The sequence below is a fragment of the Mus musculus genome, chromosome 2 (genome assembly GCF_000001635.26).
Source record: "Mus musculus strain C57BL/6J chromosome 2, GRCm38.p6 C57BL/6J".
Classification (NCBI taxonomy): Eukaryota; Metazoa; Chordata; class Mammalia; order Rodentia; family Muridae; genus Mus; species Mus musculus.
In genome coordinates this window covers 26969652-26986445 of record NC_000068.7, presented here as the reverse complement: position 1 = coordinate 26986445, position 16794 = coordinate 26969652, and the positions used below count along the sequence as shown (strand labels likewise).

Here is a 16794-nt window from a genome sequence, read left to right as displayed (position 1 = left end):
GAACCTGTTGTAGTAACCCTGCCAGACGAGGTCCCAGTGGGCTGTCCCACCAGCCTCAGCTTTGCTTATGAGGCCAGGGTCACTGTTTTTCCTCCAAGGCCATATTATATTCTGGTCTCGTACTCATGACTACTGGGTTATTATCCAAGCATCACACATGCATTTCCCCTGAGGTATCTCCCTGAATCCATCTAGCAGGCCCAGAAGAAGATGCCTCTATAATAGAACCTCACTGCTTACTGTCTAGGGAGCCCAGAGCAAAGCAGAGAGGCAAACCATGGCCTGCAGGGTGCCAGTGCGTGGCTCAAGCCTGCCAGCCAGCACTGGAGTGATGATAGTTAATGCTGATTTCCTACTTGACAGGATCAACAGTCACCACCTAGAAGATAAGCCTCTAAATATGCTGTAAGAAGTTATCCAGATTATATTAGTTTCTGGTCCTACCTTCAAGAGACTATCTTGATTAAATTAATTGAGGGAAGATTCTCTCTCTCTCTCTCTCTCTCTCTCTCTCTCTCTTTCTCTCTCTCTCTTTGTGTGTGTGTGTCTGACTGTCTGTCTTTCTCACTGTGTGTCTCTGTTTCCATCTCTGTGTCTGTCTGTCTGTCTTTCTGTCTGTCTGTCTGTCTGTCTGTCTACCTCATTGTGTGTCTCTGTTTCCTGGCTTCAGGTGCAATATGACTAGCTCCCTCTGTTTCCAGCTGCTACAGCTTCCCTGCCACAATGGACTGTACCCTGGAACCCCGAGTCAGACTAAATCCTTCCTTCTTGAAGTTGATTTTGTTTGGCTGTTTTATCTTTTCTCTCAGCAGCAAGACAATAGCAAAGATGCTGGCTAACCTAAAGAGCCTGGAAGAAGTCTCCAGGGCCTTGCTTTCCCAGGCCCCACAACCCACCTTGACTATACTGCACAGCAGCATCCCAGTGGTAGAAGGAGGCAGTGCCTTGGGAAAGTTGCAGTGGTTGTCTGTCTGTCTGGGCACACTGCTCGGACATGAACTCCAGCTGAGTCTTCTCACAAGCCTGGCCAGAGGAGGCAGAAGACAGGTGGTACAGGCGGGGTTGTGGCCAATGGGAGACAGCATGCATCCTGCATGCAGTCAAGAGACAATAACTCAGCCCCAGGCTGTGGCTTATCTCTGTTCAGTAGTCTGTAGGTGACCAGATCTGCCTTTCTTTGTGCATGGGGAAATTCCAGATAATATGTAAAGGACACAGCAGCAACAGCGGGAAGAGAAAAACAGGACACAATGTAGCACTTGGGTCTGGTTCCAAGTCCTGAACCTGAGGAAATGTGGTTGAGCTGTGTATTTTCTTCCTAGGAACATCCAGGGCAGGAACTGAGGAACTGCAGAGACACTGCACTACCTCACTGCACTGGGAAGGAAAGGCTTGGAGGTGACCACACGGGGAGACATGACAACCACAGCTCCCTCCTCTCAAGGTCTGAGACCCCTTGGGCATTTAGCAGAAAAAGGTAGGTTGGACCGTATCACCACATGTTGGACTTCTGTAGGATGGGGCAATAGGGACCATTGGGAAGTGGACACCAAGTTGTCCAGGGCCTTTCTTGGACTTCTAGACTCCAGCATTGTGAGAAATCAATTTCTGTTGTTGACAAATTACTGTGGTGTTTCATCACAGAAGGTTAGGCCAACTAAAGCCAACTCATTTACAGCAGCTGGACTCGCTATAGCCAAAAAGAACAAATGACCCAAACAATGGAAACGAAGAAGACCAGAAACACCATCCATATGGTGGGCTGTTCTTTAGCCCCAAATGGGAGCGATGTTCTGACTCATTATACAACATAGACAACACTCGAAAGATGTTATGCCACCTCAAAGAAGCTGACTCTTGCAAGATGGTGTTTAAATGAGGTGCTCAGAACGAGTAGATGCATACGAGAGAGAGAGAGAGAGAGAGAGAGAGAGAGAGAGAGAGAGAGAGAGCAGGTTGGAGCTGCTGGGTGGGAATGAGAGGCTGCTTACTGGTGTTGAGTTGTTTCTCTGGGGTGAAGGAAGTGTTTGGAACCAAATAGAGGCAGTATTTACACAGCATTCCCTGTGTGTTCAGTGCCTATGCACTATGCACTTTGAAATGGTTGACTAAACAAGATTCATTTCACATCAGTGTCTAAATGAAACACTTTTCACTGTGTACCCTCAGGACCCCATGCCCACAGCCAGTTCTCATCACAGAGAAAGGGAGTCATGAGCCCATGAGTCAGCTCTTCTGGTGGCTAACTCTTATCCACCCTCTCAGCTAGGAGACCAGCCTACCTGCGTGTTGCACATCTTAGCCTGGAGGTCTTCACCCACACATGCACGTCCCCCAAATGCAGGCCTGGAAGTGCCCACAGAACAAAAGGGATGAGAAGCGACCACTGCTGCTCCCAGAGAGTGGGATGCAATCACCCTCCTTGCAGGGAAACCTCTGTAGGTACCTGGGGTTGTTGCACCACCGCCTCCTGGTAATCACACCTCCTCCACAGGATCGGGAGCAGGGACTATGGGGGCCCCAGCTAGACCAGTGTCCATGTACTGCAGCCACAGGAGCCAGCTCAGCTAGGGAGCGACAGCGAGCCTTGGAGCACCACTGCGAAGTAAAACAACTCTGTCTCCCTTTCCCACAGAGACCCAGCACACATAGGATGCAGTCAAAATACCCAGGGACCCTAATGCACTGCACTGAGGAACCCTCCAGAATGCAGTTTGCCATCACACATAGATACTTCTGACACAGGGACCATACTCTTCATTAGAATCCTTAACACACACAGAGATCTCACTGCCAGGGATCACCCCAACACAGAGACCACCAGTAGATAAGGACCACACACAGCATCTTCCAAGAGACATAGAGATCCCCCAAAGCATACAGAGACCTCATACACAGGTACCCTCTACAGAGAGAGAGGGACATGGGGGCACAGTCACATACCTCATTCTGTTTGGGAGCAAATGCTAAAGAGAAGACATCAAGCTGCCAAGTACTCAGTGAAAAGGGAAATTTAACCCTAGAGAGATGGTGCGGGCAATGAGAGTGGGGATGCTTGGAGCTTGCTGTCACTCAACAGACTCCTCTGTGTATGACAGAGGGCTGGAAGAGGGAGTGGGTGAGAAGTGGTACCAGGCCCTGGAGTGGGAGCTATAAGATCCCACTTAGGAAAAGCACGGGGAGTGCAGAGCAGAGGACCTGGGTGCTCTTTCCCTAATCCCTTACTCACCCCACCCCACCCCACCCCACCCCTTCTTCTCACACCCCTCCCCCTCTCCCCGGCCCCTCACTAGCTTCATCCCTCTCACTACTCCAACCTTCTCCACACCACATTCTGTCCCATCCAGGAGAGGAACAAGGAGGCGGCTGCAGCTGCTTTGGTCCAAGGGGTCTGTGTGGCAGGACAGGGCCTGGCATACATCCTAAGAGAGATGCACAAGTGGTCCACTAAGAGGTTGCCTGCTTAGTGTCCCTTCTAGATGAGTTAATTCCCTGCTCGGATGAGTGGCCTAGAAGAAAAAACACAGCTGACTGACTCGTCCATTAGAAGCAAGCATGGAACTTGCCAGAGTTGGTCATGCCTCTAGGGGCCATGAAAATGTCTTAATATTTAAAATCAGAAGAGAAAAATAAACTTTTAAATAAAAGATACATATTCTAACATAGGCCAATAAATAATAATTCAGAGATTTTCACATTTTACAAAAATACTAAGTGTAACTTTTTAAATATAAGGTCTCTAGCCCAGACTGGCCTTGAACTCCCTATATAGCCAAGAATGGCTTTGACTTCTGCCTCCCCATACCCTCCTTCCCCTCCTTCCCCTGCCTCCACCTACAGAATCCTGGGATTACATGTATGTGCCACCATGCCTAGCTTATATGGCCAACAACCAGATTTGGGGCTTTGACTACTCTGGTAAAGCAAACACTTTACCAACTTAACTGCATTCCCAGTCCCTAAGCATAATTCTTAATGCTTCTCTGGAAGAAAGGGGCTTGTCTGGGCAAAGAAGAAAGGAGGAAGTCTGCCTTGGGAAACTCTGGCCTCTCCATTTACAGCTGCTGTGAGCTACATTCCTACTCTGTGTGGAGCCTAGAGGCCTCTGCCTCTTAGAAGCCCTTTATGCTGAGCCCACCCCCACAGGTTAGATGCCTTTGTGCCAGGAACAACATAATCTTTCAGGCAAAGTCAAACAAAAATGTAGGGACTTTAGTTTTTTAAAAAGTTTAATATGTCCAAGAGGAGGGTGGGTGAGGTGGGTAAAAATGACTATGACGCAAACCTTGTCACCTGAGCTCAATCCCCAGAACCTAAGAGGAACGGAAAGAATTCAGTCCACACAGTTGACTTCCACCCCCCAAAATGTACTGTGGCACACTCCCATGCATGTCCACAGTTCTTACTTAACAATAAACTAAACATAAGCATTAGACAAGATCAGGCATATAATTGATGAACTGTGAGCACCAGGTGTCTGTGAACTGTGAGCATCAAACGAAGTGAGCCCTGGAGTGGTCCTCACCTGTGCCTGGTGCCCAGCAGGGGACGGGGGCTCAGTGCACTGAGGGGAGTGAGCTGGGTGGAGTGAGACTGGGTGTTATGGATGGGTGGACTCACCAGACCCTCCCTGGAGAAGGTGCAGGCGACAGCCCCAGAACCGAAAGCCACACGGCACTGATCATCTGCACTGTAGTAGAGGCCAGGCTGTGCCATCAGCTGGTGCCGTGTAAGTCCTGACTGCAGCCCAGGTGGGTCCTGGAAGCAGTGCATTTGCCCTGTGCTGTGACAGATCAGGAAGAGCTCAAAACCTGAGTGGACACCAGTGGGGTCAGCGTAAAATAGCAGATGTGGGGCTGGGGATATTAGCTGGGTAGAGGCCCAACAGAGTATAGAATGGAGCAGGTAGTGGGGCTGGGAGGGGGATGGAGGAGAAGGCCACAGACCAATGGACAGGAAAGGTCTGTCATGGAAGTGTGGAAGGAAGAAGCAGGGGAGGTAGAGAACAAGGGACAATTGAGGGGTGGGCCCAGGAGTGGGATAGGATAGGAGAGTGGGTTCAAGAAAGTGGGGAAGATGAGAGAGGAGGGATTGGAGGGGATGGAGGAATTGATGGGGGAGCAGAGTGGGGTTGGAGACAGGGAATAATAGCAAAGAGTGGGATGGGGTGAAGGCTGCTGGGCAGGGTGAGAGTGACAGCCCACCCTGCTGTCCTAGGTGGAGGCTGCACCTGAGTAGGTGCTGCAACTGCCTTTGGCTGCAGGCAGACCACTCCAGGGTCCCTCCAGTAGGTGTTGCGCCATCAGCCGCCATCACGTGGCCACTGGCCTTGCAGGTGCTGCCACTACCTGGAGCACCATCATGGTCCAGCCCGAAGCTGTGGGCAGAAGAAATTCTGAGAGTAGCCAGCTGGGGCTGGGTCAAGCCATCTTTGTGTCTCCTAGACCTGGACCCTGCTACTAGCTAAGTCAGCCCACAAGGAATCCTAGAATCAGTTTCCCACCTATGTGAGGAAGGGAGAAGAGCTGGTTGAGCAGGGTGGCTCTTTCTTCCTTTGGCTAATAAATAGCAAAAGGTTTTGATGAGAGATCAGCTGACCTAATGCATGGTTACAAGTCTAGGGTGTAGACATGGGAACCAGGAGCCAGGTAGGTCAACAGGTTACCCTTCCAGTGACTGATGGCCTGAATGTGTTTGGGTTTGAGAAATCTATCCACCTGCAGCTGCCTTGTAGTTGAAGAGACCGAGGAGATGTTGCTGTCTTCCTGTCTGTTACCAGGTGGTAGTTTTTTTTTGTTTGTTTGTTTGTTTTTGAAGCAAGGCCTGAATATCATCCCATCCCCCCACTTCATGCAGAACAGACTTAGGAGCCTAAGGGGCTGGGGGGTGAGGCAGTATGTGCAAAAGCTGCTGGGGCCAGACCCTTGGGGAGGTCTGTAGAGACTGGCTTCCACCCCTGGGAGCCTATACCAGTGCAGAGTTGCTAGGTTATCAGGAAGGAAACTTTCATTTTATGCTCTGCTCATTTCCATGTCACCTGATGTTTTATAACAATTGGATAATATTTTTCTGAACAACAACAACTAAAACAGCTAAAAATCAAAAAGAAAAGAAACACATCACTCTAGATAAAATGATAATACACAGGAATTTGCCAACAAGAATACATACTACACACAGAAGCAAGGACTCAAAACACCCTAACGGCCGAACCAGGAGGATTACGTTGTTGTGTGTACAAAACAAACAAACAAACAAACAAACATAAAACATAAGAGATCTATGAGCTGAGAAACATTTGGGATATATTGATATATTAAAAGACAAGAGTTGGGGCTGGTGAGATGGCTCAGCAGGTAAGAGCACGCGACTGCTCTTCCGAAGGTCCTGAGTTCAAATCCCAGCAACCACATGGTGGCTCACAACCATCCATAACAAGATCTGACTCCCTCTTCTGGTGTGTCTGAAGACAGCTACAGTGTACTTACACATAATAAATAAATAAATCTTTAAAAAAAAAAGACAAGAGTTATAAGGGCTGGTGGTACACACCTGTAATCCTACCCAACAGTTATCGGATGGCCAAGTAAAAAAAAAACCACAGTAGAGCCGGGCGTGGTGGCACATGCCTTTAATCCCAGTACTCTGGAGGCAGAGGCAAGCAGATTTCTGAGTTCAAGGCCAGCCTGGTCTACAAAGTGAGTTTCAGGAGTTCCAGGGCTATACAGAGAAACCTGTCTCGAAAAACCAAAACCAAAACCAAAAAAAAAAAAAAAAAAAACCCACAATAGAATCAAAATAACAAAGTATTGCACAAGCCTGATATGTGCATATTAATGACCAAAATTAAATGTAAATCTGAAAAGACATTCCATAAGTGGTGTGTGGTAGTTTAACTAAGAAAGCACTTCCCCCATTTATTTGCATGTTAAGCCCCCAACAGATGAAGAATTTGGAAAGATTAGGAGATGTGGCTTTTTGGAGTAGGTGTGTGGCTAGAGGTAGGCTTTGAGGCTCCAAAAGCCTGTGGCAGGCCCAGCGTCTCCCTCTCTCTGCCTGCCTTCCTATGGGTCAGGATATAAAGCTCTCAGCTTATTGCTCCAACACCATGCCTGCCTGTGTGCCACTCTTATCCCTGCTGTAACAATCATGGACTAACCCTCTGAAACTGTAAGCAAGTCCACAACTAAATGCTTTCTTTTGTAAGAGTTGCCTTGGTCAAGATGTCTCTTCACAGTGTTAGAACAGTAGCTAAGACATTGCATGGACTCAGGATAAACTTCAGTTTGGTTTGTTTCTTTACTGGAATTCCTGGCAAGACTTATTTTCTGGATGGCTCAGTGGGTAAAGACATTTGCTCCAAAAGCCTAATGATCAATTCCCAGAACCTATGTAAAGATGGGAACCAACTGCCAAGTTGTCCTCTGACTTCTATATGCATGATGTGGTGTGATTCCCCCCTTCTCCCTGTGTGTGTGTCTCCTTCTCTCCCCCCCCCCCGCCCAATACAACTTTAAAATCTTAAATATTAAGTTATTGTTTTCTAATAGCTGTTGATCGCTCAGTAATCAAGAAGCATCAGATTTCCCCGATCTCAGCTTTCCCTACCAAGACACTTAGGCTAAGGGGTGTAGGCCTCTGACTGGCTCTTCTGCAAAGATTCGTTTCCTGCCTGGGCCACAGAGCTCGACCCTGGGGTTCAGATCAGCTCTCTGACCAGTCTGGGGATAACTGGTGAGGCCACATACCTGTGCCCAATCTCATGGGCGATGGTGACCCCCAGGTCAAAGCCAGTATCCTCAGTGATAAGGCAACTCCAGGAAAGGGAGCAGGCACCTCCCAGCTGGGTGACACCCCGAACCTGCTGGTTGCCATCAGGCAACTCCAGGTCAAACCTTGATAAGAGAAAATGAATCACAAGGACAGTGGCACCAGCCACGTTGCTGGTGCAGAAAGCAGGGAAGCTGAAGTTCATAGTGCAGCCCTCCCACGAAGCAGCACTCTTATGGGAACCTCGGATACCTGGTGATATAGAGAATCAGGTCAGCGTGACTTGGATCCCTGTCATCGTGGGGGTTGATCGTCTGGCTCCACTCGCAGACGCTCATCAAGGATGAGGTGATGTTGGCCGTGATATTCGGAGTACTCTAGAGAACAACCAAAGAGCCCGTTTCTATGGAAGTGGTACCAAGGATGGTGCTGAGTATTGCCAGCATGTTTCTATAGTGGGTCTATATGATAACAATTCTACTGCTACCCCGCTTTACAGATGGAGAAACTGAGGTTCTGAGACGCTCCTGGAGAGCTAGCTGTCTGTCCAGCTGAGCCCCACAGTTACCAGTCTTTACCAGTTCTGCAGGAAAGGATGATGGGATGGAGTCAGGGTTTGTACCTACCTCTGAGTCAGAGAGGGTGATTAGCTTCACCAGGTGCACCTGGAACTGGACTCCCAGGGATGGGTTTCTCAACAGTTCTGACCCCTGGAGAGGGCAGCAGGGGGAGGAGGGAGGGAGGGAGGGAGAGAACACAGTGAGTCCCGGAGCCTCAGTGCTGGGAGTGGTGGTGAAGAGGGTGCCCCATTGAGGCTAGGGGCTAGCGGGAAGCTGAAATGTGCCTGTGTGGCAGGCTGTAGACAGTCAGATGAGACTGAGTCGTTCTTTAGTTCATGCCTTGGGAAGACCATCTAACACAAAGAGCTGATTGCTGGCCTAAGTTTGACTCTAAGCCCTGCCTCTGCCTAGCGGTGGGCTCAGGTCACTAAGCAGTGAGCCTCAGTTTCCTTATAGGCTTTCTGTCTTATGTGGTGGAGATTAAGTCTTGCCTGGCTTGCAGATTCAGAGAATAAAACTATAGATACCCTGGTTCAGGTACCACCTGCCTAGTCCTCCTAAGCCAGTGGTTCTCAACCTTCCTAAAGCTGCCACCCTTTAATACAGCTCATGTTGTGTGACCCCCCCAACCATAAAACTATCTTTGTTGCTACTTCATAACTGTAATTTTGTTACTGTTATGAATTCTAATGCAAATATCTATATTTTTCAATGGTCTTAGGGGTCATGACCCATAGGTTGAGAACCGCTATCTAATGCATATTAATAATGACTACGGAGCCTGGGTTTTGGCAATTTAAAATTGAAAGGAGGAACCCCAAAAGTTAAAGACAATGGTTTCCAGTTGGCAGAGGGAGCCATTTTCACTAAGAAAACATTACTTCAGGGGCCTGTATACAGAAAGTTTACAGGTTTGCCTGGCCTTGGATCACATTTGTAAATGAGAGGGAAGGCCTGGGGCAGACAGTGTGGCAGCTGGGGGGCTTTGGCCCCTGAAACTGGTGAGGTGGATGCAAAGTGACCAGGCTGAACCTGGAGCCATTCTAGAGAAAGCTACAGGGCTGAACCAGATGCTACTCAGAGCCACAGCCAGGGTCTCCTCCTGACCACCACCCCTCCTGCTTCTCTGCAGCAGACCTGAGAAAGGAGGAGGAGACCGGATATCTTAGTCACTGGCTGGAACTGATACCTAGAACCAGTTTATCAGGTTGTTTTCAATTGGTTTACATTTCCTTATGTAGTGTATGGGCACATATATGGAGGTCAGAGGATTGGCTGTCTCCTTCCACCACATGAGTTCTGGGACTGAATTCAGGTTGTCATACCTCTGCTGAGCCATCTCTTTCCTTCCTTCCTTTTTTTTTTTCCAAGCAGAAATGACCAAGCTGGCCTCAAAGTCGTGATTTTCCTGTCTCAGTCTTCTGTATGCTGGGCTTTAGATGTGTGCCACCATACCCAACTTAAGTCATTATTATTTTGAAGACACGGCTCGAACAAATGGACCCAATCACTTTCTTCATGTTGGTTCTGTTTTTATTTTTGTTTGTTTGATAGAGGGTTTCTCTGTGTAGCCCTGGCTGTCCTGGAACTCTGTAGGCCAGGCTGGGCTTGAACTCACAGAAATTCATCTGCCTCTGCCTTCCACGTGTTCATATTGGTTCTAGTGCTATCATATGAACGCCCATGAACACCATTTGTATAGTGTGAATTCCTGCTGTCCTCGAACCATCATATCTCACATGTGCTCTGTGTGTGCTGTATGGATGGTAGTCCTCTCTAACAGAACACTGGCTGCCATGTTGCCATTCTGACATACATGTTAATGGTGTGAGGCACCTCTGCTCTTCCACCTGTTAGATCACAGGGAGGAGGAGTCTGTAAAAAAAAAAAATGAAGCCTCACATTTCAGCCAGAATAGTACCTGTTCACACCTGGAATGCTCATTTGCCCTGTGCCTCCCTAAGACAGAGGCAAGAGGCCTGCAGAGAGAACAGTTGTATACTGAGCCTGCTGTCGGCCAAATGAACATTAGGGCAGAGCTGAGAGGCTCCGGGAAGGACTCTGGTGTTGAGAGGGATTCCCTGACGTTGCTCCACGGTCGCAGACAGTGGAGAGGGGGAAGAGGAAGACAGTAGTGACCGCCCTTTCTTTTCAGGGCCATGAGCTCCAGCTGACCCTCAGCTTCTATGGGAGAGTTCAACTCACCGTGCTCAAATGTACTGACTTGTGACCACAAGCCCTGTGAGTGGGAGGCCCTGTGTCCAGAGGCTTGGAGGGAGAGCCCACAGACCCCCCAGGGCCCTGAGCCCATCTTCCTGCACGGGTCATAGCCCAACACCACTCACGATATTGAGATTAGTGAGCACGTAGCGTTCTGTGTCCTCCTGATGAGCCCGGGAAACATCGGGGCCCACAGCTACCAGGAGTTCCAGGTGCAGAATGTCCTCCAAAGTCCTTCTCCGTCTCAGTCTCTGGAGGTGAGAGGGAGGATGGCCTAGGGGGGGGAAGGGAGAGGCTGAGGACCAAAGTTTTAGAAAGCAGGTGTTTGGAGCTAGCAGAGAGGGCTGACCAGTCAAAAGGCTGATTTCATGTCGACTCTCGGGACCCAGTTCTCAGTCTGAGTATTTGGTGAAGGTGTGGACAGGAGTCCCAGTTCAGGCTGGAAAGCAGGTAAAGGGAGCAGGTCTTTAAAGAGTTGAGGCTCTGCTTGAGACAGGATCCACCTCCCTCTCCCCTGCTCCTCCATCTGGGACCCTCTCGCTAAGGAGGAGAGGTCCAGTATTCTTTCTTTGGTGAGACAGAGGGAGGGAGGAATACAGGCCAGAGATAGGGTTCTACATAAGAGTCCTGCTCTTCCAGGGTCCAGAGAGAATGGAATGCAAGCTGCCTACAGCCTTTGGACCTTGCCTAGGGGCTGGATCAGTTCTCAGCAAAGTAGTCTAAGCCTTGAAGTGGTTGTTCCTTAAATGAACCAACAGGAAGGAGGATAGCCAGCTTTGGTCTCTGGACCTCAGGAATCCAGCTCAGTGCTCACTGTCTTGTGGAGTTCAAAGGAGAAGGAACCCAGGGAGCAGGAACTCAGGGAACAGTGTCCCAGACCTTCAGGAACCTAGAGGTGGGAAGACCCAATGATCCCGACACTGTGTCCTGCCCAGGCCTCAGAAAAACTGGGTTTAAGTGGGGGGACATCTCCTCAGCTTCTGTACCCTGACTCCTAGGCTCATCTCTCTCTGGACCTTGTCAGCATCTATATGGTGTGTGTATGGAGGCCAGAAGTCAACTTCAGGCGTTGTTCCTCTGGAGTCCCCCATCTTGTTTTTTAAGACAAGATCTCTCACTGAGACCTGGGGCTCAGGAACGAGGCTAGGTTGGCCGACCCGTGTGTTTTCCTGGCCAGTGGTTAGAATAGAAAGGATTGTGAGATATACGATTTGTGACCAGGTTTCTGTGGTCTTGGAACAATGCACACTGCCTCTCTTCAGTACTGGAATTAGAAATTGTGCACTCCTCTGCCCAGCTTTCTATGTGAACACAGGAACTAAAACTCAGCCCTCAAGTTCCCACACACAGACACACTTTACCAAGTGAGCTGGCTCCACAGTCTATCCCCCAACCAGGGCTCTAATCAAAACCACCAACTTTTCCTCTGAGAAAAGAGATGGAATCCTGAGAGGCAGAGCTATAGGTCGTGGGAAAGCCTTCTCCAGGAGGAGCACTACAGGACAGGAGCCAGAGTTGCTTGGCCTGTCACTCACCTTGTTTCCAAAGAAGGAATAAATATTTACAGCTATGGCTAGAAGTGGCAAGTTCCTGAAAATCAGCCAGCCCCCTGGAGGCCATCCACAGGCTAAGGAGGCCAGCCGAGGAACATCCCCTCACTTGTGACGCTGAACAGAAGCCTGGGGTCAGGACTCCAGGGCAGCCAGAACACCCAGAACAACTATTATCAAGTTGGCAGGAAGCAATGATGCTAATTAACAGAGAGAGACTAGCTTCTCTGACTTCCTCCTTCTATGACTGAGAGAACCCTCGTGGGTCTGACTCAATGGGAAGTCCCTCGGTCCCTCATCCAGAGCTCAAGAAACTCCCCTGGCTCAGAGTACATCAGGACAGCTACCTGTGAATGGAGCAGCATGGTGGCCAAAGTAAGAAGACACATCCTTGGGCTCCAGATCTTGAAGAAGACTCTGCAAAACAAATGACATAGAAGAGAAGAAGGAAGGAGGAAGGTGGCAAGGGGGAGAAGAGAGGACAACAGACATAGGGACAGAGCATGAGGGGCAGTGCCTAGGCAGGGAAGATCAGTCCACATACTGCAACAAAATGGAGTCTGTCTTGTTACCAGAGTAAACGAATTTCCTCCTCTTCAAGCAGAAAGACTCCACCCACTCCACCCAAGAGCTTTGGCATCCCCTCTCCCAAGTGATTGCAACACCCAACACCAGATCTTGTGTGATCCCACCTTCTGGAAGTCAGAGAGCCCCCAGCAGCCCAGAATGAAGATGGCACCAGTGAGGATTCCTCTGACACTGACAGCATAACAAGGCTGGCACGTCAACCACAGGCAAAGCTGGCTCATCTTTAGAAAAGGCAGTTGATGGCCGGACAGGAGCCCTAGTGACTGGGATTCTGGTTAGTGTGCAATGTTCACTTGCTGGCTGGGCGGGACATCAGGCAGTGTTTACTCTTGGGAGCTTCCTCCCAGGGCAGGGTTATGGGGTGGGCAGCAAGCAGCTTCTTGCCTGGAATGATTCCCAGTTGAAGAGCACCAACCATGTCCTGCACCAGGAAAAGTTCCAACTGTGCACCCTCCTCCTGGGAGGGTCTGGTCTAGCAGTTCAGTCTGGACAAAAGCAAGCCCTAATAGGACCCAGGGGGTGTGGGCTCGCATATAGTGACAGACCCTGAGACTGCTCTTTTGGAATCTTTGACTAGCCACTAAAAGGATGCACTAAGGACATGACAGTCCTGGCCCTTCAGCCTACCTCTCCCCTGGCACCCCCATTTCCAGACTTCATCTAGATCTCCTGTCCCTTTACCCCTGCAGAGACTGCCTCTCACTGCACTTGCAGACACCCTGTACCCTCCGCCCAATCCTCTGCCCCAAGTCCTTTTTGAGCTGTCCATCTGGTCTGCACCTGTGTTGGGAGCCGACTCCTAGTAGAAAACAGCTGTCATCTCTGCAGCCATCTCAGGCTATTTACTAATAGGTAGGTACTTTTTCACCCTGATGAGAGACTTGTTTTCCTAGCATGATGTTTTTGCAAGAAGCCCACCACAGCTCAACATACTCTGATAACATCTTGTTTATCTCCTATACGTCCTGGACTTGTGGTTAAGTGTCTCCAGCTGCACTCCCCAGCTTGTGCTTATATACCTATAGTTGCCTTTCAATAAACGAGACTTGAGACTTGATCAGACAGTCTTGTCTCTATTCTTCAAGTCTCCTGTCCCTCCACCCCCACTCTCTCCCTTGCAGACCCCGTTGACTGTTGGGAACAAAATAAAGGCAGACGCGGAGAGACTGCCGGATGCTTTTCCACTCAGCCCGGGTGAGCATGCCTGACCCACGCAGCGGGGAGGTGGAGAAAGGGGCAGCCCCCGACCAGGGGACCCCCCCACAGCTACCTTGCTAAAGCCCCAGGGTTACAAGAGAGAGGGAATAGGGGAAGAAGTTCCCAACACTGACCAGAGTGCGCAGCGGAACTTGATGGAGCAGAGACTCTTTATGGTCTAAGAGCTTTATTATAGAAATGCAGGGGAAAAGAGAGAAAGGAGAAAGGGGGAGGGGAAAGGCTAGAGAGAAAGAGAGAGAGGAGAGGAGAGGAGAGGAGAGGAGAGGAGAGGAGAGGAGAGGAGAGGAGAAGACAAAGAGAAGGGGAAGAGGAGAGAGAAGTGAGAGGTGAGAGAAACAAAGGAGTAAGGGTAAGAGAGCATAGTGGGGGCTGCGCACCCCTTTTTATGGTCTTCACTGTTGCTAGGTAACTAGGGAGGAGTTTAGCCTGAAGGTCAGAAGCTTGGGCCATTGCTTATGTGACTACTGACCATGCTTCTCTTGTAGGGGCTGTGGGAGGTGGTACCTTAGGCAGGAGCCAGAGTTCCAGGAGCATGAGAGAACGCCTACCATGTCATGTAGGTGAATTATTGTAGCCTCCCCCCCCAGCCTGAAGTGGGCTGGTACAAACCTTGTCACCACTGAGGTGGGGCCACCTGCGGTGCAGCTTTCGACTTGGCTGTCTCCTTTTTGAGGTGACAACTGCCCTGCTCTTCTGCTTCCTGAGACATTCCTGAATAAGCAACCAGCCTGGTGACCAAGTGCTGACAGAATGGCTCCAGGCACCAAGAGTAGACTGGGGGGGGGGGGGGGGGTGTGCAGATGCGGATGGGCCTTCCCCCTTATAAGCACAGTCTCTTAGTAAACTCGTGGGCCTTGAACAGAAACGTGTCTTGGTCTCCACTAATTTCTCTTGCCGTCTAAGTCTCTTTCAGCCCCAGCCTGTCTCCCAGGTGTGCAGGGTTCATGTAGGCCAAGGGCTGGCATACAACAAATTATGACCACTAGGGTTCAGACCTCAGCTCGACTGGAGACCAGCCTGCAATTCCCCACAGTTTACTGACTCTCAGACCAGCTGGCAGGAGAGTCCTGGAGCAGGTAAGTGGCCCTGCAAGTACTGTCACAAGTTGCCTGGCATCCCACTGCACCCTCTGGGAATTTCTCATCTATTTGCTCCAAAACATTCTTGCACACCCTTCACCCTGGCAGTACCCTATTACTGTTGGGATATTTGGGGAGTTAAACTTAGTTGTCAACAAGATTGGATCTGGAAAGGACTAAGAGATGGTACAGTTCCAGATGGATCTAGGAGTACTTCCTGGAAAGGTTAACTGAGAGAAGACCCTCCTCTAGCGTGGGCAGCCCTGTCTGCTTCCACTCCTTGCTCATGAGTACATGTATCCTGTTGCTGCTGCTATTGCCACCACCATCCTTCAATGACATCAGAGCCCAGCTTCTTTGGCCTTCTAACACAGAATGGAGACAAGAGAGTCTTCAGGAATCCTCCAGACCTTCAGTGCCAACTAGAACTTCCGGCACATCCAGCCTCATGGACTGAGCAGTTACCAGGTGAAAGGTTATTTTTCCGCTGCCTCAGGTGAAATGAGCCAGTTCATGCCAGATTAGATTATATTAAAGGCAGGTTTCTTTGGAGGCCCCAAGGATTGAGGCCAGGGGAGTCGCCATGGGGAAGAGGGGAGGAAGGGAGAAAAAGAGAAAGGGCATGCATGGAGAGAGAGAAGAGAAGGAGGAAGAGGAGCAGAAGAGAGAGCAAAATGTCTGGATTATAGAGAAGAGCCACTGGGGAAAGAGCAGCCCAACCACTGTTGTAGAAAATTCAAGGTTGGGGTAGGGTAAGCCAGGTAGGGACTGAGGGATGCTGGAAGAACCTGGAGGCCAGGCCTATTTTGTTATGTAAATTATGCACCTCAGTCCCCTTTCCTGGGATCCGAAAGCAAATACTAGGTTCTCAACCTCCTAAGTACGCAGACAACCGTTGTTGGACTGCCTAGCTGCAGTGTCTATCCTTGGTTATCAACTTGACTACATCTGGAATTAACTAAAACCCCAAAATTGTTGGGTACTCTTGCAAGGGTTTTAGTTAGTTGGATCATTTGAGGTAGGAAGGCCCTAAGTCTGGGCTATGGCAGCCTATATAAAGGACAAGAGGGAGAGAGAGAGAGAGAGAGAGAGAGAAAGTAAGTAAGTGTTTGCTGTTTGCTCTTCTCTAGATTTTGATGGCATGTACTGAGGACCCAGACTGGATGAGATGTCCAGCCTCATGACTGCCCTACTACTGGACTCTTGGGACTTTCTGTTGGGAGACGGCCATTGTTGAACTGTAAGGAGAGAGCCACCGCAACCAGTCTGTCTTGAAGGCAACTCTCCCATGTTTGCTCCCACATTTTGTTAGCAGGGTTGAGTCAGTTTCACATTCCCAGGTTTGGGGACAGGATCCTACCCTTTCCCTCCAAATGTTCGTGTTCTCTCTCTCTCTCTCTCTCTCTCTCTCTCTCTCTCTCTCTTTCGAGACAGGGTTTCTCTGTTTCCCTGGAACTCACTCTGTAGTCAAGGCTGGCCTCGAACTCAGAAATCTGCCTGCCTCCACCTCCCAAGTGCTAGGATTAAAGGTGTGTGCCACCACTGCCTGGGCTGGGCTGGGCTTGGCTTGGCTTTTCTTGGCTTGGCTTGGCTTTGCTCTGCTCTTCTCTGCTCTTCTCTTCTCTTCTCTTCTCTTCTCTTCTCTCTCTCTCTCTCTCTCTCTCTCTCTTTCTCTCTCTCTTTTAACAGTTTTCAGATATTCTGAGTTACTAAAAACCAACCCTCCTCCTGATAAGCAGCAGAATTCTCCAGGTGCCTGTCCTTGAGACCTTAGAGAAATAACAAGCTCAAGGGAGATCAGAGGTCAGG

The 16794-nt window shown here is 49.7% G+C and overlaps 1 protein-coding gene and 1 long non-coding RNA gene across 16 annotated transcripts in view; one reads left to right on the top strand and one right to left on the bottom strand.

Annotated features, from left to right (window-relative positions):
- Positions 1-13085, bottom strand: part of Adamts13 (a disintegrin-like and metallopeptidase (reprolysin type) with thrombospondin type 1 motif, 13) — a 36265-nt gene extending 23180 nt beyond the window's left edge. For 4 of the 8 annotated variants that reach the window (NM_001001322.2, NM_001290463.1, NM_001290465.1 and 1 more), the window contains exons 1-12: positions 12793-13030; positions 12448-12517; positions 10676-10824; positions 8397-8480; positions 8023-8147; positions 7749-7895; positions 5231-5377; positions 4621-4783; positions 3318-3422; positions 2447-2598; positions 2283-2346; positions 897-1023 (exon numbers count right to left, since the gene is read on the bottom strand). In NM_001001322.2, the coding sequence (NP_001001322.1) occupies positions 897-1023; positions 2283-2346; positions 2447-2598; positions 3318-3422; positions 4621-4783; positions 5231-5377; positions 7749-7895; positions 8023-8147; positions 8397-8480; positions 10676-10824; positions 12448-12517; positions 12793-12909 (1450 nt within the window). In that variant the 5' untranslated portion in view covers positions 12910-13030. Of the gene's footprint in view, positions 1-896; positions 1024-2282; positions 2347-2446; positions 2599-3317; positions 3423-4620; positions 4784-5230; positions 5378-7748; positions 7896-8022; positions 8148-8396; positions 8481-10675; positions 10825-12447; positions 12518-12792 lie in introns of all 8 variants that reach the window. The other 4 variants (XR_001782991.2, XM_006498100.4, XM_006498104.4 and 1 more) reach the window with 4 other exon arrangements.
- Gm36649 lies at positions 628-16437 on the top strand. Of its 8 annotated transcripts, none has more exons than XR_003953777.1 (6): positions 628-1477; positions 10486-10807; positions 13378-13540; positions 13810-13882; positions 14810-15453; positions 16116-16437. It is a non-coding gene; the product is annotated as a predicted gene, 36649 (long non-coding RNA). The 8 variants fall into 8 exon arrangements; XR_866068.2 differs by lacking the exons at positions 628-1477; positions 10486-10807 and adding an exon at positions 12514-12962 and having other exon boundaries at positions 14810-14982; positions 15360-15453; XR_866067.2 differs by lacking the exons at positions 628-1477; positions 10486-10807 and adding an exon at positions 12514-12962 and having other exon boundaries at positions 14810-14982; positions 15331-15453.
- Positions 16438-16794: the final 357 nt, after the last annotated feature.